General features: G+C 42.3%; 1 protein-coding gene across 5 annotated transcripts in view; it reads left to right on the top strand.

Moving 5' to 3' along the window:
* LOC122557945 (N-acetyl-beta-glucosaminyl-glycoprotein 4-beta-N-acetylgalactosaminyltransferase 1-like) overlaps positions 1-26,670 on the top strand; it is a 667,804-nt gene that overhangs the window by 595,784 nt on the left and 45,350 nt on the right. For all 5 annotated transcript variants that reach the window (XM_043706193.1, XM_043706198.1, XM_043706197.1 and 2 more), the window contains exons 12-14: positions 10,035-10,135; positions 12,836-12,906; positions 18,562-19,891. In XM_043706193.1, the coding sequence (XP_043562128.1) occupies positions 10,035-10,135; positions 12,836-12,906; positions 18,562-19,891 (1,502 nt within the window). The remainder of the gene's footprint in view (positions 1-10,034; positions 10,136-12,835; positions 12,907-18,561; positions 19,892-26,670) is intronic.

Raw genomic sequence — 26,670 nt, 5'->3', positions numbered from 1 at the left:
GATCAGAGCTGAAAAATGTGTTGCTGGAAAAACACAGCAGGTCAGGCAGCATCCAAGGAGCAGGAGAATCAACGTTTCTGGCATAAGCCATTCTTCAGGAATTCCTGAATAAGGGCTTATGCCTGAAACATCGATTCTCCTGCTCCTTGGATGCTGCCTGACCTGCTGTGCTTTTCCAGCAACACATTTGTCAGTGAACATCATCAGTGAGCCTCCAGTGAAGTACTGATGGTACGGCCAGCTTTTTATTTAGGTGTTTAGGTTTCTTCGTATTAGTGATATCATTTCCTTTGGTGACATCATTTCCAGTGGTGATATCATTTCCTGTTCTTAACAAAAGAACAGGAAATGACATCACAAAACCAAGGAAACCTAAACACATAAATAAAAAGCCGGCCATGCCATCAGTGCTTCACCAGAGGCTCACTGATGATGTTGCCTAGTATGGTGATGAAACATCTGAAAACAAACCTTCCAGCTCAGCGAGCAAACTTGCATCCAGAATATTAGCACTGCACCAAATCCTAACCTTAAATATCATTGTGATAATCTGGGTTTTTTTCTGTGACATCAGTTGAAGGATAGACATTGGCCAGGACCTCAGGAATAAGTAGCCTGTTCATCTTCCAGAATAGATCCATGGGATCATTTACATCTACCCACATCAACACCATCAGAAACAGATTCTGTTTGTGAAACCTTGCTATATCCACATTGTCTCCTGGGTTTGCTTCATTACAATACTGGCTGCACTTTATAAAGCAATTAACTGGCTGTGATGCATTTTGGGACAGCCTAAGGACATGATAAGGAGCTGTAGAAATGTGTTTTTTCCTTGTACAATTATACTGTGCCCTCTCTTTCTCTGTACTCAAGCTATTAATCCATCAGCCACAATATACATTGCAGTTATAGTTAAAATAAGCACTTAACTTTTCTTAGCCTTCTAACTTCCATTTCAATGTTTTCCCTGCTTGTGAAAAACCAGTTTCAGTACGACTTCCGTAAATTTGGTAATCCATCGAATCACTCGCCTCTGAACTTCTTAAGTCTTGCAAAAGTCAGAGCAAACATTGCCTTAAATGCTATTGAGGGGACAGTAAGAAAATCATGTTTTATTTCTGAGTTAAATCTGCTGGTGATCAAAAAGATGATGCGTAGGATTTTGTCTTGGAGATGGGCACACTGGCAATTTATCATAAGGGGATGGCAGGCTTCCTACTGCCACCATGTGGAAATAACACCACCTTCCAGGTACTCACCTACTCCAACAGAACCTGGGAGGGCGGTGCGCTGAATTGTCAGACTGACTGCCCTTGATGTTGATCTTCACGAGTCCACTCATGGTAATGATACACTCTGTATGCAAACACGTTGACTGACAAGCTCCTGCCTTCTGAACGCCTTGACTCTCCTTAAATATTCATCCCAAAGGTAAGACGCTAATTGCTTGCCTCCTGCTAAATTCTGCCAGGCATTGTGCAGTGACATTGCATGAGGTTGGTACCCAGAATTGATGCCAATCCTTGAACCTGGCAATGTTGGGAAACTTCAGCCGCTTGAATCTAAATGCATCAATCTGCATCCAACGTATTATTCAACTTGAGCAAAATGCATTTTGCATCCATAAAACTGCTGGTTAAAATATGGACTTGTAAACTATATCTGTTTAAAGACAGTGATATATTTATTAACTAACTGTTGTGAAAATGTTAAGGTAGACTATTGTTCAAGATCTAATAAATGTTCATTCAAAATATATGATTGTATGAATATTTTGTCGATATTGAGAATTTTCCAATGATTAACACTTTTAAAGCATTTGCAGGATACCAATAATATTCCAGTGATCGCCACTTGGAATCATTTAGCGTAATTTTAACTAAGTTTGTTTTGTATAACATCACCAGAACAGGACACAACGTATACTATTTGAGCTAATCTTTACAGGGGATCGATGTAAATTACCACATTTAAGAAACATTTTCTCCTTTATCAAATGTAACTGTGGGACAAATTGCAGAAGTTCTTCTGTATTATAGAAGTTTAGAGCAGTCGGTGGTTCTGAATAAATGAGCAGAATTTGAAAGTATTTAGATAAATGAAACCTTTATGAAACTTTAAATATGGTGTCAGTTATTGGAAAAGCAAGATAGAAAGATATAAATTAATTAAGTATTTTCCTCAGCTCTATATTTCTTAATTACCATTATAAACATCTGGACCTCAACAGATGGTAAAGGTTTTGATATTGTAGATAAGGTGCTGGTCTTGAAATAAATTGCAATTTGTCCTTTTGATTAAAACATGACATTTTATATAGATATCCATGAAAAAAGCCTCAAATATTAACATTTAACCCTGCATTTTGCATCCTTAAAACTGCTGGTTTAAAAGTGGACTTGGTCTACGTACTTTAGTTTAGGCGAGAAGGATAAGATAAATGTAAACTTTCACACTGTTAGCTGTGACTTGTTATTCCTCGGTGAATACTTATTTTCTAAACAGCTTGTTGTTTTTGTTTTGATTAAACCACCCTTGTAGCTGACTAATAATAAAATATATTAAAGAGGATATTGTAACCATGTCTGTGTATAATTACATGTGGTTGTAAATGGGAGAGGAGAGATGCATGTTTACTGAGAAAAATAGTAAGAGGGACAAGAAAACAATGACATAAAAGGTGGATCAAGCATCCAGTTCATAATGAAAGTGTAAAAGTTTTCATGCATAGGCTTGTTTATATTTAATGCAGTGATATAAGAGGGAAATTAGACAATGTATTTCTTTACCTGCAGTGTGTAAGGGAAAGGTTATGACCATAAAAGTCACAGGCTACCATCAAAAGCAAACTGTACCAGCTGATAAGTCACAGTCAATGAGAGGCTATGTCAGTTTGACAAGAGCAAATAAAAGTGTGTGCTAATTCAGGATCAATTTAGCTGCCTATGAGTCCCATTCAGCTGAAATTCCAAACGCCCACTAATATGGTGTCTACACTACTCCCCCTCCGCATTGGGCCCAAAAGTAGCACATTTGCGTTTTCCTGAACAGTTTACATTTCAAATAAAGCTTACTCTTTCATTGGAGATCCAAGTCACATGATTGAAGGAATGCACCTCTGAGAATGTTGCACTCCTTCAATACTTCACTGGAGATTTGACTTTGAAAGGTCCATATTTGTAAAAATAAATTTGTGTTGCCAAACGTATATGCCACTGTTTTATATGTGTAAAATTCTATGCAGCTCACGTTTCTGTCATATACAGAGGGACTTCAATTATCCAGCATTCGATTATTTGAATTTCGGATTATTCAAACAAGATCACAAGGCCCCGATACTTGGCTCAACAGTGTTATCCGGCATTCGATTATCCAAACATTTGATTATCCAAACAAAATACTCCCGGCTCGTGTCATTCAGATAATCGGGATTCCTTTGTTTGGACTGTCCAACCATACCAATTTTTATTTTTAATATAAGTTTGTGTCCTTTAAAAATTACTGCCATAGGGAGACACTAGTACTTTGTATCACAATAGTAATTTTAATCTACGTGAAACTGTTCTATTAAATGGGTTTTGGCACAAAGTGGAAGCATAATCTAACTGTTCTGGATTTATTGCGGTATGAACAGACCTTGCTGAAATGTTTCACTCATAGGTCATTCCAGTTTCTTTGGATAAATGCAGGTGCCAAAATGAATAGAATCTACTGAATTGTTACATCCCTGTCCTTCCTACAGCTTTGACACTAAGCTCTCCCAACAGAACCTACCTTTTTATTATATATTCAAACTTTTCTTTACATCCATTTAACTAACGATTTTATTGTACTTTAAATTGTGACAGCGCTGGAGTTTTACTGCAGGGCATAGAGGAATAATCACTGCAGTTGGTGTAGTATTCATTGCTATTAAAGCTATAACTAATTTATTCTCCATGTTACAGTCATTACTGCCCCCCTCTGGCAGTGCACTGTTAAACGTATAATAAAGCCTAATGATCCCACATAATCAAAGTAACCTTTATGAGATCATGACAATGCTGAGTCATTAGAAGTGATTGGACCAGGGCTTTTGAATTCTTACAGTGATTGCTGTAACACTGTAGTGTGACAGTAGCTGCTCATCTCCACGTCAGCAGTGTAAAATAGACACCAAAATGCTTTTAAAAATTAATAAAATAAATGAAACATTCAATCAGGGAATTCTTAGTTGTGTTGTTTTTACAATCAGTTCATTGAAAGAGGATGAATGGAACAGTAGGGATGGTCTGGGAATTTCTCAATCATGTCCCACTGACCAATAGAAGGCCTTGGCATGTGACCATCTGAAATATAGGAGGTTCGTTCAGTAAGACACTGAGCACATCAAGAGATGGAATTGGGAACACGTACAGGCTAAGCCGAAGGTACTGGAAAAAGCACACAAACCTGCAAATGTGTCATCTGCCTGGCCCAACAGATATCACCTGACCTGAGTGCAGCAAATCTTCAGATCAGTGAATTGGACTTAGCAGTCAGGTCAGGATCAGTTGAACCAGAGTGAAAGCAAGTCATTCTTAAGTCCAAGGGACTGTCTAAGAAGACTGATGAAATCCTAAATTTGTAAGGGTCTGGAAAGGAATGATTTTAAGGAAGGCGATGGTACAATTATATTTTTTCTCATTAGAATGATGTTGCAAGAAGAGTAGAGGCTGTTTTGGCTGCATAGGAAAAATAAGGAAAGAAAATTCAGAAAAGCATTAAATTTCATTGTGGAATGTTCTCTTCCATTATTGTTTCTGATGTGCTTCGAATAATAATTTCCAACATTTGATACGTAAAAAATACAATTGACCCAATTGCAAAGATACTGTTTGGCATCTTCATCCTTCCCCATTAGTATTGAATTTCTTCTAGTTCCATCCTCTTGGGCATCAATCACGTTCTTTGCTGAGTGAAGGGCAGACAATCCTTCAGCCATTAAAACCGTAAACTCTCAGATTCCTCCCTCTACCTTCCTGTTTGCATTTCTTTCAGGTGAAAACCTACTTGTTGGAAGGGTCTCATATTGTAATTCCTCCTGCTAGAACCTAGGAAGAAACATTAGACAAGGGAGTGAGTCATTAATCATCCAAACCTGTTCTGCCATTCAGTTAATCATGATAGCCCTTCATTGTGACTCAATCTAGCGACTTCATCCCAAGTTCATAAAGCTCTTATCTAACAAAAACTGATTCATAGATCTAAAAAATTTTTTTTTTAATGACCCAATCTCAGAACTTTTTGGAAATGAAAGACTCAGATTTCCATTTGCTTTTGTATGATGATGTGCTTCCTGACATCTGAATGGCCTGGCTTTTAATTTTAAAGTTAATCCCGTTTATTCTAGACTCTCCCACCAAAAAATGGAATTTCTTTCTCTCTAACCTCTCAAAAGATTTAAATGCCTCCTTTAGATCTTCTTGAAGAAAAATGAACTTAGCTTGTGCAACCTGTCCTCATCATCTAATCCCTTTCGCCTAGGTATCACTCGGTGAAACCAGTCTGAATCTAATAGTATCCTTCATGAGGCGTGCTCTGTACAAACAAATGCAGTCCTACTGATGGAATTTAACCAGAGTTCTGCAACAGTAATAAAACTTTCACCCTTTGTATTCCAGTCGTTTGGATAATGACCAATATTCAATCATCCTTCATTGGCTTTTTCCTCATCTCCGTGTCAATTTTTATCTGATTATATTCCTGTAGAGCCCCTTGGGACATTTTACATTACCCTTTAAATGTCTTTCTCCAGACACTCAGTGACTAATTAACCGCTCAATCCATTTATACCTGTAGCTTCAATGTCCTTTAGTTAATAGATTTCAATACTCTCTTTTTACCTGACTTTCCTTTTCATCCCGATCTCCTCATGCGTAATTCATGTAAAATATAATTGACATTTTGCCTGCCTTGACCTTGTGCATTTGCCATCATTGTCTGGAAAGGTTCAGTGTGCTTGCCTCCAGCTCAACTCGTTTTCAAAGGATACAACTCTGATGTTGTTAACTTGTCCTCATAATTTAAATCCCTGGGTGCCTTAAATGATCATTGTTGCCTCTATATCCTGTCAGCTGTACAGTGACCAACTTAAGAAGGTCTAGGTGCAATGATTCAGGATTTTGTAGCAGCTTTGTTCTACGTACAACGGCTCCACCCAACACCTCCCAAAGTGAGCTGTTTTAAATGCCTTCTGAGCAGAGGCCTTGCCTATTGGTAGTTGATTATTCCTATTCATCCCAATCTAATTGTCAGTCCAAGTGGGTGTCCTTTCTTCCTGTTTTGAAGGATGCTAGAACACTGACAGCACTATTCCCAAGCAAAATGAGATGATTTAATTACTCACTCCAGCACATCTGTGAGTGACTGATATAGAGCTTCCAGGCACACTTCATATTACGCAACTTGTATGTATCCATCCATCATTTGTGACATTTTGCTGGAGAATTCGCTTGCTTTAGTCGGGGTGAGATGCTGCAGTTTTGGCTCTGAGTTCTGTTGGCTGCATTTTGCAGGAACTCTTCTAAAATAGACAGACAGTCTAGACAGTTTACTGGCCTTGCACTGCTTTAAATAGATTCTATTTGCTGAGTAAATAGACTTTGTTTCAGCCCTGCCATAAATCTTGCCTCACCTCCAGCTCATTAGTTGATAAACTGGTGCCAATAGAGACACTGCTATTTGTTGGCAATTTCTGCGCAGCTAAGAAGCATGTAGCACTGTGGACAAATTTCATTAGTTTGTGTCACTCATCGAAGATAATTATTTTTACAAATAAATTGAATAAAAAAAGATTTCAAGTTTACGATAACCTGCCAGGCGGGTTTTTGCTCGGGTAGCAAGCCCATCACCTTCCCGCAAATCTCGACTCAATCCTCATGAGGTGCGGCTGATAAGTAAGGCTCCCAGTCACCTCAAGCCCAGTAAGCGGCCAGCTGTTTTCCACTTAATGCCCTTAATCTGCTTCTATTGCCATAATACTCCAAGCAGTGGAATGGGAAGAACATTTTCTCCATTCTAGTTGATGAAAGGCTGGGAAGAAAGTGGTGATGCATTCTTTTAGGGGGGTGTACTGCATGTGTCAGTAGCACATTTCCCCCCGACCATACCCCCTTGCCCTCAACATGCCCAATCCCTCCCGATGAAAAAGGCACAGGACTGTCATATCTGTGATACTTCTTTGTCCAACTACGAGAAGCTCCAGCAGCAGGAACTATTGAGTTCTGCCAACACTGGGACTGCAAGAGTGGCTGACAAACCTAGCTAGAGGTGCACAGAACTGACCCTCAGCCTGTTAAGGATGTCCTCAGCGTGTCAACAACTGGTGGAGACAAGCCCCATAAAACCCAAATCGGAGTTTTATAATGGACATCTCTTGTGAGTAAGAATTGTAAACCATTACACTGAGACCGTTTGGTCCATCAAGTCTATGCTGGTAGCTTTTTTCTTGTGAACTAAATTCCAGTTTGCTGCTAACCTCCATGTTTTTCTTTGTTGAGAACACCAAATTTGTTTTTAAAGGAAGTTATGGAGCCCGTGCAACATTAGTTTGTGAAATGGAATGCGATACAATAGCCGTCTTTTATACAATGTTTTTCTAACCTGTTTAACTCATTATGTACTAATATTCAATTGATTAGGATGTTGGTTAGCTGGCTGAATTGCTGGTTTGTGATGCAGAGTGATGCCAACAGCGTAGGTTCAATTCCCACACCAACTGAAGTTACCATGGGAGACTCTCCTTTTCAACCTTGGATCTTGCCTGAGGCGCCGTGACCCTCCGGTTAAACATGCGAGGTCCAATGAGAGATGTCTCTTAAAACGGTGGTGACTTTACCCCAGTTTGTGTAATTGGAGCCCGGTGTGCAGTGGCATACCACAGGGAACAATATTGAGTTTCTCATTGTTTGTGATATTCAGAAATGACGTGGATGAGAATGTTGGGGAGGGGGAATGATGAGTTGGTTTGTGGATGACACAAAGATTGTCTGGGTGGTGGTCAGTGATTGTCTGGGTGGTTAGGTAACAGCAAGATATAAACGGCTTGGTCAGGTGGGCAGATCAGTGGCAAATGGAATTTAATCCTGAGCAACTTGGGGCAAGACACTTTGGAAGAAGGAACACAACAAGGGAATATTCAATGAATGGCAAGACACTACGAAGCTCAGAGGAACACAGTCATCTTGGGATGCTTATTGAAAGATCCCTGAACATGACAGGATAGGTTAATAGGGTAGTAAAGAAGGCATCTAGGACATTTGCCTTTATCAGTTGTGGCATAGATTATTAAAGCAGGGAGATTTATGTTGGAGTCAATAAAATGTTGAGCTGAAAAAACGCAGTAGGTCAGACAGCATTGGAGGAGCAGGAAAGTCGACGTTTTTGATCAGGACCCTTCCTGGTTAGGCCCCAGCTGGAGTACCATGTGCAGTTCTGGTCACCGTACTGGAGGAAGAATGTGATTACACTCGACTGGTTGCAGAGAAGATTGACCAGGATGTTGCCTGGGACGGAGTGTTTCAGCTATGAATAGAGGCTTGGATAAACTCAGGTTGTTTTCTTTGGGGCAGAGAAGGTTGAGGGAGGACTTGAGTGAGGTGTATAAGATTATAACGGGCATGGGCTGAGTGGATAGAAAGCAGCTATTCACTTTAGGTGAAAGGTCAATAACAAGGGGGCGTAATTTTAAGGTGAAAAAACCTTTTCCGGTCAGAGGATGGTGGGAGTCTGGAATGCACAGCCTGGGAAGTTAGTTGAGGTGGAAAACCTCACAAACTTTAATAAGTACTTGAATGTGATGACACTTCAAGAGCACATCCAAGGTTATCAGCCAAGTGCAGGAAAGTAGGACTAGTGTAAGAAGTAGTGTAACTTTGGCAGTACAGACTCACTAGGCCAAAGGACCTCTTCTGCACCATATGATTCTATGATACTCGCAGACCAATGGAAACAAGCTACCACTATTCATCTTGATCATAACCCTTCATGGCTTCGAAGAGCTCAATTTTTGCTCACTCAGTTGAAAATGAATAGCTTTAAATTCTCAATGAACCGTTTTATAGCTGTGTGACCTCACATCCTGAGAATAATGGCAATCGGTGTGAAAACGATGAGAAATTGAACTTCGACTCTTCAGGTTCTAAAGCCATGTGTAGTAGCAAGCGGGAAATATTCGGGGAATCAGAGCTGAGCCTCCACAGTTGGTTTAATGTAAGATGCCAGCCGTGGCTTGATGGTAGCATTCCTGCAGCAAACTGAGAGAACTGTGTGTTCAAGCTGCATTCCCGAGACTAACACGTAATCTCAGCTGGTATCCCAGTAGAGTACTGAGGAGTGCAATACTGACAGCACTGCTGGAGCGGCTATCTTTTGAATGAGACTGAGCCCCATCTTGCAAGACCCCATGGCACTGTTTAAAAAAGAACAAACATTTCTCCCCAGAGTCCCGGCTGATATTTATCCCTCAACCCTCATCTCTAAAACTAGATTTAGTAATTATTCCTTGCTATTTATATAACCTTGGTGTGGGCAAATTGGTCACTTAATCCCTATGCTACTTCAATGGCTTCAAAACTAACTTTATTTGCTTTGGGACATTCTGAAGCAACGATATGAGCCACAGAAATTCAATTCTGTTCTTCAATGTAAAGGCAAGTTGTCATAGTGAACACAGGCAGGGAAGTTGAAATATAAAGTCTTTGAATTCTGACAGTGACATCAATTAGAAAAGCCCTCCATTTATAACAATACTTTCCCAGAGGCTGTTCCAGTCTTCTTACAATAGAAATGGTGAAAGGCGACCAGAGCCTTGACATAATCAAATCTACCACCGTTTCCAGGGAAGATTCCACCAGAGTTACTGCAGTCAGACCTTCACAGAACTTCACAGCCAGAATGTTTTAGAAACAGATTTCCACTTTTCCCATTGTGTGCAGTTGGAAGACATTGTTTTCCTGACCGATCCCAGGGATGAATACACTCCTCACCATGTTGTTTGTGTTCTCTTGCAGGTCTACTTGTCCTATGTCTATCCAAATGACTTCACCAGGCTCACTCATATGGAAACAGAGAATAAGTGTTTCTACCGGGAGAGCCCTTTGTATTTGGAAAAGTAAGGACCCATTAGTGAAGTTTAAAAAAGAGAATGCAAGAGGCATTAGATTGAAACAACAGTGCAACAGAAAAGCATGAATTTATTTTATAAAGCATTGAATAGGAAGAATTATTTGGCTTTGAGGCAAAGTTGAGGATTAATCCATTGAACTGGAATTCAGGTTGTTCACAAGCCCATTCTATTTTGCTTTAAATGCATAAAATATTCTGTCTTTGCTGCTTTTGTGCTGCTTGTGTCAATTAATCTGATACCCTTTAATAAAATCACTAAGGTTATAATTTGAGTTGCTAACTGTCCTCCTTTGGAGTAGATTTTGGTATTTAATTGGGCTGTGAGTAAATTCTAAAATAAAACCAATGTAACCTTGACTTCACAGCCTACGTGCTTTCTACTTCTTTGGTCGACTCCTGAGCAGCCCCATCTTTAAAGATGCATTGTGAACTTTTAGCCACAACCACTCCTTCAGCTACCCCGATGCCTGTTTCAAACAAGAGTCAATAGAATAGATATGGTAGAAGCCATAGTTCCTTTATTTGCGTGCAGTTAATACCCATATGTTTCTTTTGTAACTAAACTGGCCCTCAGAAATTGGCAGGAAGGCTGGGATGCCATGGACCACACTTCCGAGTACTCATCTGGGATGAAGTCAGTTTTGGGAGCGGCTCAGTGGTTAACACTGCTGCCTCACAGCACCAGGGGCCCGTGTTCAATTCCAGCCTTGGGCGACTGTCTATGTGGATTTTGCATACTCTCCCGTGTCTGCCTGGGTTTGCTCCGGGTGCTCCTGATTCCTCTCACAGTCTGCGGTTGTGCAGGTTCGGTGGATTGGGCCATGTTAAATTGCCCATAGTGTCCAGGGATGTGCAGGCCAGGTGGATTAGTCATGAGAAATTCAGGGTTACACGGATAGGATGGGTCTGTGTGGAATGCACTTCAGAGGGTCAGTGTGGATTCAATGGGATGAATAGCCTGCTTCTACACTGGAGGGATTCTATAATTCCATGATCTGTTCCTCTGCCTGACAGCCCAACAAGAGGATGGAGGGCATTTTGGAAAGCCAAGGCCTGTCTGTTTCTCTTCAAATAAAAAAAAAGTTCATTTCATTCCCCAGAAACCTTTCTGAATTATGATGTATGGGTGTTTGGTTAGTAATGTTGTCAGCGATGTGTCAACAGCAAACATTGCCACACAAGCCATATTCTACTGAGTGCTCCTATCCCCATCAGACTTTGCAATCTGTTTTTCCTATGTTATACTTAAACTGGCGTATATTAAATACACAAAATATATTCTGGTGTTCCCATCAAACAATTGCCTGAGGAAAGTAATATCAAAACCTCATCTTTGCTTCAAATCCTACAGCTAAAAATGCAAACAAAGGCACTCAGAAACTCATAACGTAATTGAACATTTCTGCAAATTAAAATAGTGAAGATTAAATTTTATAATTAGCTATAAATGTGTAAGATTTTCACTTGGGGACAGAGTGATGATTAAATTTGTTTGCATATCTCTCGCTTTCTCACTGGTCTGTGACTTGCATTACAGATTTCTTATCAATAATCAGCAGCGTTAGGATAGCTAATTAGATTATGGATGTATGGATTTATTTTTTGAAACACTGTGAATGAATTTATTTACTGTACATAAATATATTTCCTCTTCATTGTCAGTCATCGTCTCACCAACATGGTAGCAACTTTGATATGAAATAGTAGCAGGATCTAAGTGTAAATGAAGTTCTGTAGGTATGTTGCAAGAGAGAGTAAGTTGAAATATTTCTCCTCTTATCAAGGTTCCTTCATTCTTATCCATCACATCACAGTTATATTGATATTTTTGAGATTTGTCCCTTAAATATATTTCTTTCCACAATTGAATATGCATCACAAGCAACTGGAGCTTTGTAACTCAGACCTTGGAGTGCAAGTTCATAGCTCCTTGAAAGTAGAGTCGTAGGTAGATAGTAGAGTGAAGAAGGTGTTTGGTATGCTTTCCTTTATTGGTCAGAGTATTGAGTACAGGTGTATTGAGGTCATGTTGTGGCTGTACAGGACATTGGTTAAGCCACTGTTGGAATATTGCATGCAATTCTGGTTTCCTTCCTATCAGAAAGATGTTGTGTACAGGACATTCTTTTGTCAACTGATGGAATATTTTGTGCAATTCCGGTCTCTTTCCTATCGGGAGAATTGTTTTGAAACTTGAAAGGATTCAGTAAAGATTTATAAGGTTGTTGCCAGGATTCGAGAATTTGAGCTACAGGGAGAGGCTGAACAGGCTGGGGCCGTTTTCCCTGGAGCTTCGGAGGCTGAGGGGTGACCTTAGAGTAGACAAAGTCTTTTCCCTGGGGTCGGGGAGTCCAGAACTAGAAGGGATAGGTTTCGGATGAGAGGGGAAGATATAAAAGAAACCTAAGGGACAACCTTTTCACACAGAGGGTGGTACATGTATGGAATGAGCTGTCAGAGGAAGTGGTGGCGGATGGTACAATTGCAACATTTAAAAGGCATTTGGATGGGTATATGGATAGGAAGGGTTTGGAGGGATATGGGCCGGGTGCTGGCAGGTGGGACTAGATTGGGTTGGGATATCTGGTCGGCATGGACAGGTTGGACCGAAGGATCTGTTTCCATGCTGTACATCTCTATGACTCCACACTTTGATTGAAAACTTCTGTCCTTTCTCTCCCAATAGATTTGGATTTTACAAGTACATGAAGATGGATGAAGAGGAAGACAAGCCATTCATGTTTGACAATCCAGAGGGTAAGCCAATGGTTATTCAGAACTGAGTAGAATGTATGGCAGCCAATGGGTCAATGCTGATGTTTATGCTTCACATGAGTATTCTCCCACTTCAATTCCTATCCACAAATTCTTGGATTCCTTTCTCCTGCAATGTACTTCTTAAGCTAACGTCAAGTAAATACAAGGAATACTCGATATGCTTCTTTGGTCTGCTCTCGAAAGGAGAGACACTTTGAATTAATTGACATGTGTCCATTGTTGGTGGCATCATATACCATTTGCATGAAACTATACAGAGCCTAGGTCAAATACAGAATAGAAGTCTCTCTGTAATGCCCCCAACATAATTCAGATACAAAGTCTAAATGCTTTCAATAGAGAGATATCTACAAATTCCAATACAGTCATCTGTGAAGAACCTCAAAATAAAATTTCAGGAGTCACAGCTGGTCAAGATAAATGGGAGAAACAGGATCTCAGATTTACAAATAGAGATAGAATGTAATTAAAAGCCAGGAAGTTATCTTAAATATAAATGGAATTATGAATGTATTTCAGCTGAAGTATTGTGTCCCATTCTGTGCACTGCGGTTTTGAAGGGTTTGCGGTTTTGAGAATGAGGACTTGCTCTACATGGATAGATTGGACAAGCTGGGTTGTTCTTTTTAGGTAATGGAAGGTTGGGAGGAAATTTAATCCAGGCATTTAAAATCCTGAGAGTTCTAAACAGAGTAGGTAGGAAGAAACTGTTGCTGTTCTTGGAAAAATGTGAACCACAATATACCGAATTAAAATAATTGGCAAAATAGCCATCAGCAACATGTGGAAAATCTAGAAAAAATAGTGTTGGGGGCAGATTCATTTGCAGCCTTTGAAAGAGACTTGGATAAATACCCGAAGAGTGAAAAACTACAAAGAAAAGGGAGAGAGAGACATAGGACGGGGTGAGTTGCTTCTTCTGCGTTGTAGCTGCTCTCTCATTTGAAGACTAATTGGAAAATGGTTCATATTGAGTTATAAAAAAATCAAATAACTCCAAACTCCACCAGAAAGAAAAAGTAAACCAAAAAAACGTAAAAGCAAATACTGAAAGGCAAATTGGCATTGTTGTGATAACGCAATCTCATTAATATTTGTTAGCAAGCATTTCAGTATTTATAAACCAGCTAAAACTTACTTGATATCCTTGTGACTCAGTCTCTTAAACTTATTATGGTTTAACTTATTCACAGAACTCACATAATTTCAAAGTGTTTTCTTGTTTAAAGAGCATTTCTTATTCTGCCAGAATGATCAGCCATTGAAATGGGCAAGAAAAAAAATGGCTGAATTATCCCCCATCTACAACCATTACTGGGGTCCCAAAACCCATGGTAAAATCATGCCCACTGTTTTTACATACAACTGGATGCAAAAGAGAGATGCCCCACCAAAGTGGGCACCGTACCATCACTGATTACAGCACTATAGAAACTGCAAAGCCACAAAATAATATGGATTTCCAGCCACTTTTACTACAGCTCATGAAGGATACCTGTGCTGATCCAGAAAGGCTGAGCATGCATTTATGTGCAATCCCTGTGACTGGCGTTCTTTAAGGGGCCAGTTATCCAGATGCAAGCAAGGTGTCCTCTCCTTAATTCTGCTGTTGGAAAGTTGGGGTGGAAGTCCTGGAGATTGTTTTCAGAGATTTGTTGATGAGTTTATGCACCCATTCAGGAAGGACAGAGGAGTTTGTCACCTGTAGTCTGCAAGGTGATTGGGAATTGTTGTTGCAGCATCAAGGTCTATAAGATGACCAATTAATGCAGCTAAAATAACCTGTCACCCTTTATTTACACATGGAGAGTCCTTGATACTGATCCAGCTCCCTCAGAGCCAGCTCTCAGAGTGAGCCAAACTTCTGACCCTCCTGTTTATATCTGTCAGCCCGGGCTCCCTGATTGGACAGAATTAACTGCCCCAATCAGAGAACTCCTATTCTATGAGGTCCACCTGGCTGATCTCATTACAAACACTACAGCAACACAGTGTGAATGCTCTGCAAATCGGGCAGAGGAGCAGTGCCTTCCACAGAAAGCTTTACCCACCACAACTTTCATGTCGACGAGAAGTGGGCAACATCTCCAAGTATCCCACCTATTGACATATCCAGGAGACAACAGGAGAGACACAATGTAATTAGGGTGAGAAGGCAAAGATTTGAAGGGACCTAAGGGGCAACATTTTCACGCAGAGGGTGGTGCATGTATGGAATGAGCTGCCAGAGGAATTGGTGGAGGCTGATAGAATTATAACATTTAAAAGGCATCTTGATGGGTATTTGAATAGGAAGGGTTTAGAGCGATATGGGCCAAGTGCTGGCAAATGGCACTGGATTTGTTTAGGATATCTGGTCAGCTTGGATGAGTTGGAAGAAGAGTCTGTTTCCATGCTGTACATCTCTATGACTCTATGTGAATTTACCACATTGCTGATGGTGAACTGAACCATTGGTTACACGGACATGCTCCTTTGGGTAGAGGTATGGAAACCTCAAGAGTTATCGCTCTACTAATGTGTAGTTGGTATGCAGTCATGCACAGTACACCACATCCTGAATAACTGCTATAATAGCGGCATCTATAATATCTTCAATCTGAGGAAGTCTGTAGTTCTCACTCTCATGGCTTCTCCAAGAACAAGTTGTTTGAGGATGAATAATAAGGCCCCCCCCCCCCCACCTATTCTCCCATCCCAACCCACTCTGCACAGTGCTCATGTTTTCCCTCTACTAGCCAATAGCAATGGGCAAAACTGAGACCCATCAGAAACACCTTAATGCAGCTGATTTGCATGTTGTTGAGCAACTTCTTGTGCCAGGATGGCTCTGAGGGATCCCTGCAGTACATGTCTGACAATATCTCCAAGTGTCTGGTAGGCTGCTCAGTCCTTCACTCCATTGCATCATGAAGGGGCAGCCATCACCACAGGAGCACAGAAGCAACCTTGGACGAAGGAAGAGGCGTTGGTGACATATGCTGTATTCAGTGTGCTAGAGGCTCTTGCTCAACCTCTGCTTCCATTAAACTAGATTCTTTTAGCCTCATTGTTCCTCTACACTTCCCCTCACCATTAATCTGGGAATCTCCCTTACAGTGTCCGCTTGGCCAAGAAGGTCAATGAAGGCAGGCAGCAGCAAACTCTCTGTAACATTCTTATCCAAAGACATGTTCGTTTGTCCAAATGAAGTGAATGATTCTCCTAGTACGTTTCCCTAGCGCCTGTTTGGGAGTAATTTCCTGCCTGTCCTAGTGCTTTCAAGCAGTGCTCTCTCAGCGTGACCACTGATTTTCACTCCTTGCAAGAGCCCTTGACCAGCTCTGGGTGCTGAGGACTTTGCCTCAGTAGGTAAGCAGTAAGTCGGACAGCATCTGCAGCCCGGGCTGACTGGTTGACAAGAGGGTCATTGGCAGAAATGCTGCCCCCCCCCGCCCCCCGAGAAAGGGCTCCAGGTGGGTGCTCCACGTCAGTGGTGGCAGTAACCCGAGTGTGGGTAACAGCAAGTGTGGAAGCTGAGGCCCCAGTCTGCCCTTCTGCTGCAGTGCTGAGCCATTGGGTGGCCTTTGGCTGTGCTGCACTATACATTAGGGCTGTTGCATTGTGCCCAGTTATGTACAGAGTTGGCCATCACTTCTATGCAGGAAAGGATGAGTTCCAAGCTCTAGCTATTCCATGTGCCACAGTGGATCCAGATGCCTCCATTTTCCTTTGTACTGATAGAAAGCTGCCTGGCAGTCCTGCTTCTGCCTCAAATGTTTCGCTGTGCATTCTCCACATGGGCTGTCCCACCAGAGTCCTCACCTGGGCTCTGTCTCAGTCAGAGCTGTCCCTAACCTCTCTCCCTGGGGAGCTGATGTGCTCACTATCCGTTCCCCACAGGTGTAGTGACCCATCATGTGCAGGGCTGGACTCCACGCAAGTGTCTAAAGGTTCAGCAAAGCCGCTGTCTGAACTGGGAGCTGCACGTGATGAGACTAGGCCTTCATCATTCAGGGGCTGCTGCTCTCTGTCCTCCTCCTCCTGCTGCTGCGCACAAGGCAGTTCGTGTGAACCTGAAAATAGAAAATCAGACCGGAAACGTCGACGTCAGGGAAGGGCAAGAGAGTCTGAGGCACAGCACAGCTAGCTCATCACGTCAGGTAACAGAGGGGGATTGAGCTGGGAACTGAGTTGCAGGAACTTACACTGGGTTATATCAGTGTTGCTGGATGATAAGGGCTGTGCCACAGCATAGCTGCTATACAGAGAAACCTGTCTCCTGTCAAGCTGACTGTGTCCCTGGCCTCCACCAATGCACCTTTGTTCTTATGACACCTCTCCTCGCATGAGAGGGCAGAAGGTCAGTGACTGTGCATGGTGTTTGGGTAAGGTGTCTGCAGGTGGTACGTGGAGGCAGTGAAAGGTGGGTGTGAGGTGTGGGACCAGTAGAATCTCTGAAATGCAGGGGTGAGTCCTGAATGCTTCGAACTGCTGGTGAATGACAGATGGGGATGTTGGTGAATTAAGCAAGCTGGCAGTCAGTGGTGGGGTGGATTTGAAATTCCCTTTGAAGGTGCATTCATTGACTATGGGGAGATCATTAAATTTTTTCCAGCCTTGCAGCCTAATCCTCATGTCCATGCTTCTGGGGTTCTACACTTTCGGCGCCAGTTTCCACTCACTTTGAAAGTGTTCCCCTTTGTAGATTTTTGGCTTCCTCCAAGAACACGACTTCTCTTCTACCATCACCCTGCATGACTAAAGCCAGCAAAATCACATCCAGAGACCCAGACAATGTCCAGCTGGGGGAGTTTGAATTCAGTAAGTATCTGGAATTCAGAGTCTAGTGATGACCATGGATCCATTGTCAATTGTCTAAAAAACCCATCTGGTTGACTAATGCCCTTTAGGGAAGGGAACTGCCATCCTTACCCAGTTGGGCCTACATGTGACTCCAGCCCACAAAAGGTCAGTGACTGTGCATAGTGTTTGAGTGTTTGTCTGCTAGTGGTACATGGAGGCAGTGAAAGGTTGCTGTGGGCCTGGAGTCACATGTAGGCCAGACTGGGTAAGGATGGCAGTTCCCTTCCCTAAATCCCTGCGTTTCAGAGACTCTACTGGTCTCACTCCTCACACCCACCTTTCACTGCCTCCACTGGCAGACATCCCACCCAAACATTATGCACAGTCACTGACCTTCTCTGGGCAATCAGGGATAGGCAATAAATGTTTGCCCAGCTAATGATGCCCTCATCCCATGAATGAATAACAGAAGAAAGAAAAATGGGGAATTCTCTCTCTCTCTCTCTCCCTGTTCCATTAACTCCTTTTCCAATGGTAGCACTGACTTTCCTTCAGTGCAGCTTCCCTTTAAAAAGAAAGACTGCCTTTTGGAGCTGAGGACTTACTGGACAGTGCCTTAGAACATTGTTAGGCTTCGTGTCAAGAGTGTGGTCAACCCATAGCATAGGCTGCCCTGAGCTGTTCACTTAAACTGTTCAAAGTAGGAGACAGCGCAATTGCAATCCATGACTTGGATGTCTGGAAATGGATGCAAATGTAATTTTGAATCCAGTTCTTTTATATTGTGGTACTGCTCTATCACTTCCAAACAGTCATTTTCTTTTTCTCTCTGTAATTTGGGTTCTATAGATTTCCCAGAAGAATCGGAAGGCATAGACACTGAATCCATACTCAGTGATAGTCAGGTAAAGTGGGGCAAGATTAATGTGAAAGATCGTGAAAATGGCAGCCTCGCTCAGGACCAAGTGACTGCCGAGGGGAAACTTTTGCCGTTGGCAGCGGAAAACAGGAATGGCCTTGATGATGATGCGTTTGGCCATAAGAAAAGGTCGACGTCCAGAAAGCATCATGCTGTGCAATTGCAAAAGAAGGCCTTCAATCCAATTCCTCAGGGAGATAATGTGCCCCCATCTGCGGCTGCCTACGACAGTCAGGAAACGGGCATCTTTCACAAGCTAAGCAGCAGGCGGAGCAGGTCCCTGACCTGGGCAAAGTTCATCCCGGAAGAGTTGACAAAGAAGCCGGCCAACCAGTCAGCTCTGTCCAAGCTGGGGAAAGGGAGCGTGCTCAACTTGCAGCCCCAGATTTCTATCCCTTTCGTCCCCAGCAAAACCAAGCAGTTTTTGAGTAACTCGGCTCATGCTGGGCTCCATAAAAAAAGATTTGGCGAGCCCAAGAAGCTGCAGAACAAAATCTACGTGACCAGGCCCCAGGAGAAAAAGAAAAGGACATTGCAGGCTGAGAAGACCAAGGAGTTGTTCCCCGGAATGAATGTTCTTCCCAGCACAAAGATCGTGGGACTGCCAGACACAGGTACGGAGAGGAAAATGGTCTCGATGTCAAGGGGGAGAAAAACAACACCGTACCTCAGGAATAAAATCTTTTGGTTCAATAGCAACACCTCGCAGGAGGAGGGGGAGGTGCCAGATACCAATAATGGCGCACTCCGCAGTTCAACCACCCAAAAGAGAAACTGGAAGGCACTGCAAGAAAATCTGGAGCAGCCTCAGGGTGACAGGAACAGAGACAGCGTAGTGGCAACACCCGAAATCCACCTTCTGAGTGAGGAGGTCTTGGGCAAGGAAGAGGCCGCGCTTCATGATGAAGGAAAGGATCCCAAATCACCCGGCATTGCTGTTGGCGACGGTGCTGAAGAGACGCCCTACTGGAAGCCTGACGATCTGAGTGAGTCACAACAAACCTATACCGACCAGTTTGAGGTGACCGACGATGGAATGTCAGATTACAGTTATGAGGATCCTGAGCCACAGAGAGGCTGGACAGAGGAGACCATAAACTGGCAACGGACGTTCAGCGTCAGCGCCATGGATTTTGAGCTCCTGCGGTCGGACTGGAATGACCTCCGGTGCAACGTTTCAGGCAACCTGCAACTGAGCGAGAGTGAGGTGGTGGACGTTCTCGCCCAGTACATGGAGAAGCTGAATGAGAAAAATGGCGGGTAAATATTTTCAGACTGCTCTGATGTACATCTTATGTGTTGGAAAGTCTTGTTCTTTCTTGCCATGGTCTCCTTAAAGGTTTTCGAGGAGAAAGTGAGGACTGCAGATGCTGGAGATCAGAGCTGAAAATGTGTTGCTGGAAAAGCGCAGCAGGTCAGGCAGCATCCAAGGAGCAGGAGAACCGACGTTTCGGGCATAAGCCCTTCTTCAGGAATGAAGGAGGGCTTATGCCCGAAATGTCGATTCTCCTGCTCCTTGGATACTGCCTGACCTGCTGCGCTTTTCCAGCAACACATTTTCAGCTCTCCTTAAAGGTTGCCAAATGATAATCCTAGTTCTGTTGCTAAAAATGTAGAATCATAGAATCCCTAAAGTATGGAAGCTGGTCATCACGTCTGCGCTGATCCTCTGAAGAGCATCCCACCCATACCCATCCCATCCCCGTAACCCTACATTTCCCATGCTAATCCATCTAACCTGAACATCTTTGGACTGTGGGAGGAAACCAGTGCACCCAGAGGAAACCCATGCAGACACGGGGAGAATGTGCTAACTCCACACAGTCACCCAAGGCTGGAATTGAACCCAGGTCCCTGAGGCAGCAGTGCTAACCACTGAGCCACCGTGCTGCCCCAATGTACCTTAATCCTGATGGAATTTATTTTCCTGCCTTTCTCTGATCTCCAAGTGCAGCAATACAAATGGTCTTACTGCTGAGGAAAATAATATGCCATGGATTGATGTTCTAGCACTAGGAATCGAATTGGTATTACTTACATGTCGGAGTGATGAAAGGCCATTTTTGCAATTTATTGTTGGGCTAGATGGGAGATGTAGGAGTGCAATGGATCTGCACTTTGTCCTGGAGCTTAGACTGTAAGAGGGTGATGCAAATGAACTTCTGTCTTTGAATTCCCCAACTGGATCAGTACTTATCCCCTTTCGAACATTGTTCCCCCACCCCTTCACCAAGGAATACACCATCCTCCTAGAGTACTAGTAAAATGAGTGCTGGAGGATTAATGATGTGAAGGAAGTTGGAGAGAAAGGGGGGGGAAAAGCTCCTGGAAAACACACTCTCATGCCTTTGTGTTGGATGCTCATTTTAGCAACAAGGTGTGAAAGGTCAACTTCTGAAATGGGAGCCATGCCCTTTGTAGGAACTGACACAAAACAATAAAACAAATGTATGTAATAGAATTGAAAAAGGGTCATGTGACCTGAGGCATTAACTCTTGAGTTTTCTCCATAAATGCTGCCAGACCTGCTAAAGTTTTTCCAGCAATTTCTGTTTTGATTTCTGACTTCAGCATCTTTTGGTTTTTTTTGTAAAATTAATTTATGTGTTTATCTTATGCTAAACAATGTGGCGTCATACTGTTTAATAGTGGATTGATGCTAACCTAAGTTTAGCAAGGAAATATTGAGACAATTGTAAGACGATTGTTGGAGCATTTCTTTTCAGCATCAACAGAGAATACATATACATAACCTTAAAACTTTTTCAACATCAACCACGTATGTTTGTTCAGCTTCCTAAAACTCAATGGTAGTAATATCTTCAAATCATACCTGTACAGCTTCCCAGTGAAAATATCATCAACAATTATCTCTAAATTAAAAGTAAAATCATTCAATTAGTTGGGAGGACAAAATGGGAGAAAATTCAATTCTTCAAGTGTTCTCCTTTAGAGAGGTGATTGCCTGATGCTCAGAGACTCTGAAGGGCCAATGTCTGAAAATGGAAATACTGACTGTCGATAGGCTGTCTGCTCTACTTGCACGGTGACATTGGTCAGAGGCTCAGTTAATTTTCATATTCAAACTTCATTTGAATGCAACTTGGCAATTGCAAAGATGGCACCTCAACCAATGTGATTGGCACTGAAAGACATCCTTTAAATGGGAGGCACACCATTCAAAGACAGTTAGTGAAAAACTTTGGCCGTCGGTTGGTAGCACTCCTGCCTCTGAGCCAGAAGGTTCTGTGTCCAAGTTCCACCACAAGACTTGAAAGGTGACCGCAATCAGGATGTGGCCTATTAGGTTGTGAATTCTTTCAATATTCCAAGTTATTCTCCAAAGGGCAAAAGACTGTGAAAAGTATTGAAGCAAGAGGCAAAATGCCGTTAGCTAGATCCTTCTCCCAGACATACCACTGCCCCTTTGCAGGTGCTCATAAACAGGATGGTTGTGTTTTACTTCCTGTCATCCAATAGCATGTTAGTAGCCAATGGCCAGAGTCCTACTAAGCAGGTCAATGCCAGACTCATTATTCTAAGGACTAAGGTGCACTGCAAGAACTTAAAGAAACAATAAACTTCACGAGTGCTTAGGGTGGCTAACCACTCCACATTCCCCCCCCCCCGCCCACACACACACACACACACACACACCCTTCCAACCTCCTCCTGGGTTGTCTCAGAATCTTCAGAATTTAAAAATTAATGTTGCGAGCAACTCAGAAGGAACATCAGAGAGGCACAAAAATATTTTCAGTTTGTTTTCAGATTAGACTAGATTCCCTACATTGTGGAAACAGGCCCTTCGACCCAACCAGTCCACACTGACACTCCGAAGAGTAACCCACCCAGATCCATGTCCCTCTGACTCATGCACCTAACACTATGGGCAAATTAGCATGGCCAATTCACCTGACCTGCACATCTTTGGACTGTGGGAGGAAACTGGAGCACCCAGAGGAAACCCACACAGACATGGGGAGAATGTGCAAACTCCATACAGTCACCCGAGGCTGGAATTGAACCTGTGAGGCAGCAGTGCTGAGCCAAATATCGAACATCATTGAAAAATGCTATTTGATATAATGCAGTTATTGGAGGCACGTGATGTTCCCTCTCAGAATGAGTTTGGCCAAAGTTGGCAGCAACTCCATAGCTTCCAAGTTGAGACATCATTCCACAACTCTCTCTTTTTCCTGTACAGCTTTGGCACATTTTCACTACAGCAGGGTCAATCCTTCCATTCTGCCAATTTCCAAACTTCTCCTCCAACAGGACAGTCAACATTTCCATCTCTCCACGTGCACACATAGAATCAGTTGCTTTTCTGAAATCAATGTTCCCCTTTTCTCCCCATACCCACTGCTTGTTTTTCTCATCGTATGCACTGTACTATGTTGCCTCAAAGGAAGGAATAGTGTAAGAACACAAGGAGATTCTGCCAGGTTACAAACTCTGATAGCAGTAGATGAAGTCACCAGCAGAGAGCGGGGACACAGCATTGTATTGGCATGGCTGGAAGTCACACAGCAGAGTGTTAGGGCACCTTTCATTTCTTTACATTTCCTGCCAAATTCTTTCACTCATATATACAACAACCCCCGCAGAGCCACACTTCCTCATCATTACCAATGTTCTATTAAGGCCTGTCCAGTTTCTGTGAGGGTTTGTAAACAAAAATAGCATCAGACATTATCACAACCACTTTTCATCTTAGAAGCCTTATAGTTTTCCAGGTTACTCCTAAAGAGGTTTTGTTTAACATCTTTGCCTAAACATTACATCTCTTTGGGTATTATTTGTAGACCTACACCACCTAAAACATATCATTTCCTTTTCCATTGAAGTCTGGTTCTTATTCCTCATTAGATTTTTTAACCTTTGTCTGTACGCATCTGACACTAACACATATGAATTAGGAACAGCAGTTTTCACTATATGATAAGCACTAGACTGTAGGTTAAAAAGAGACAAGTACACTTGGAATCATGGAGGTCTACAGCACAGAAAAAGGCTCTTTGGCCCATGGAGTCTGTGCAGTCAATGAATAAACGCCTAACTAATCTAATATCATTGTTCAGCGATTGGTCCATTGACTTGAATGCATTGGCATCGCAAGTGCACACATAAATACTTCTTAAATATTATGAAGGTTTCAGTCTCTACCACCCTCATCCCCATTTTCCCACTTTCTCCCTGTAACCCTTCATCACCTTGATACTCAAGAACCTATCTCAGTATGATGAAGGAGCGTCGCTCAGAAAGCTAGTGTGCTTCCAATTAAACCTGTTGGACTATAACCTGGTGTTGTGTGATTTTTAACTTTGTACACCCCAGTCCAACACCAGCATCTCCAAATCTTAAATATGCTTCTGTTTGTGATGAACAATCGGAAAGGAGGAAAGCTGTTACTTGGGACCATGGTTGGCTGTGCTGAAAATAGTTCCATGTAACATAAAGGTCTGGGGTGTTTGGTGGGGGGTTGGAGTTGGAAAGACATGGAAGAAGGTGTTCAGGCCCCAAAATTCTTGAACTCAATATTGAGTCGTGAAGCCTTTGAAGTCCTTCTGTTTGCTCAACTCCCTTTCTCTTCCTCACTGGACCCGAAACTCTGCTTTCCCACCACAGATGATGCCAGATCTGCTGAGTTTTTCTAGCACTTCCCGTTTTTGTTTCAAAGATTTTTCTGTGCATTTGCTCTTTGGAAGTCAAATTCAAGTGATCTCTTTTCTCTTTTCAGTTCAAGCTGCCTCATATACAGTTGAATTCTGGCCCGTTCAACATAAATGACATTAAGATCACTCTGTTCTTTGTCAAGGTTCAGGTGTTTGGCAACACTTGACAGTTACTGCATTTTTATCCCCTACTTTTAAATCCACTCCTAACTGCTCTGCTACTGTTGTGACACTGTTAGAAAGCATCTGTCAAAAGGTTACATCTTTCCAGAAGCACTTAAGCACCATGCGAATTTTCAAATTATATAACAGGAGCAATTCCTGAATTTATTCAAATTCTGCAACTAGTTTTTAGCCTCTTAACTCCAATCCGGACAAGTGTCGTGAGTGGCATAAATAAGGTGATTAGCAAGAGTTTTTTCCCTAGGGTAAGGAAGTTCAAAACAAGGGGACATAATTTTAAGGTAAGAGAAGAAAGTTTTGCAAAAGACATAAGGGGCAACTTTCTTTACACAGCGTGGTTAGTACATGGAATAAACTGCCAGAGGAAGTGTTGGATGCAGGTACAGTTACAACATTTAAAAAAACATTTGGATAAGTACATGATTTGGAAAGGTTTGGGGGGATGTGGGCCAAATGCAGGCAAGTGGGACTAGGTTAGTTTGGGAATATGGTCAGTGTGGACTAATTGGACCGAAGAGTCTGTTCCAATTCTTTATGACTCTTAAGTAGCCAATTTATTATAATCCTCAAAGAAGTGATCTCTTTTTGTAAAAAAGCGATGAATTCCCAGTGACCAACTCAAAGGATCATATTACAAAATTTTCACATTTTAAGACTTTTACTGTGACAAACTAAAATTAACATTGACTAAACTACAGAAAAGACATCCTCTTATACTTTTTAACACAATTTAAAATACCACATTTGTACATTACACTGGAATTTCCACAGAATTCAGACTTCACAGGAACCAGTCCAAAGTTGCATCCAATTTCCAATAGGCTTGTTTCTCCTCATTTCACCAAATTCTAACATCTAGTGGCTGTTGAAAGTGGTTTCCATTGATCTTCTGATGAATCCCTGAACTAACTTCTAGCTGCAAGATCCCCTCCAGGCCACATTTGGACTAATTCTCCAGTATCCTTTCATCTCCACAGGTCCTCATTCTTCAACCAGAGAATGAGCTCCCACCAACATCATGCCCAATGGCTAAGAGAAAAAAGGTTTTCCTTCTGCTGCCCAAAGCAAAAGCTATGTTCCTGTCTCCTCTCCCTAACCCCTGCATTCACCTCCTTTTCCTCTCTATCACTGCAACCCTTTCTCTCTCTAGCATCTGTGTGTCAGGAATTCTGGCAGCGTTAAGACCACATGCCCATTCCTTTACACGTTAATAATTGGAAGCTTGTTTTTTATAAGGTTTGATCTGGGCTTCATCCACATGACAGTCATTTTACATGGGCTTATTGTAACTGGTCAGAGGTCACATCACTCCAGGCTAGCTTGGATGAAAAGACACCATTTAAAACATAACCTCTTCTGAGACCAGCTTTTGTCACACTGGCAAAGTAACGTTGATAATTTGTTGCAGTTTCTCATTTGCACATACAGTGCCCTAGTGGTGAAGAGCTGCATATTGAGCCTGAGAGCAGCAATGAAATAGCGTACTCTATATGCTGTTGAATTTCTTAAACATTGTAGCTGCACCCAATCACGTGCATTCTCCTTCGCATTCCTGCTTGAGCATGGTAGATAGAGGAGAGACTTTGAGCATTCTTAAGGTGAACTGTGTGTTGCTGCGCATTCAATCCCTGCTCTGTTGTTGGAGTCACCACGCTTGCATCCCCAAAGCCCTGGGTGTTAATGGTGAGGAATTTGGAGATGCTGGCTACAGTAGACATCATGGAATACGAATTGACCTCAGTGGGAAAAAAAATCAGAAGGGAGGTAAAACAGACACTTAGATTCATGCAGCACAGAAATAGACCCTACGGTCCAACCAGTCCATGCCGACCATAATCCCAAACTAAACTAGACCCACCAGCCTGCGCTTGAACCATATCCCTCCAAACATTTCTTATTTATGTACTTATCTAAATGTCTTTTAAACATTTTACCTGTATCCGCAGCCATCACTTTCTTTGGAAGTTCATTCCACACACAAACCACTCTGTAAAAAAGTTGCCCCTTACTTCTTTTTCAAATTTCTCTCCTCTCATCAACAAAATATAGCCCCTTATCTTGAAACTTTCCCACCCTAAAGAAAAAAACGCCTGCTAATCACTTTATCTATACCCCTCATGAGTTTATAAACCTCTATAAGTTCACCCCTCAATCTCTTACACTTGAGTGCAAAAGTCT

The sequence above is a fragment of the Chiloscyllium plagiosum genome, chromosome 16 (assembly GCF_004010195.1).
Source record: "Chiloscyllium plagiosum isolate BGI_BamShark_2017 chromosome 16, ASM401019v2, whole genome shotgun sequence".
Taxonomy (NCBI): Eukaryota; Metazoa; Chordata; class Chondrichthyes; order Orectolobiformes; family Hemiscylliidae; genus Chiloscyllium; species Chiloscyllium plagiosum.
This window is presented reverse-complemented; position numbering and strand designations above follow the sequence as displayed.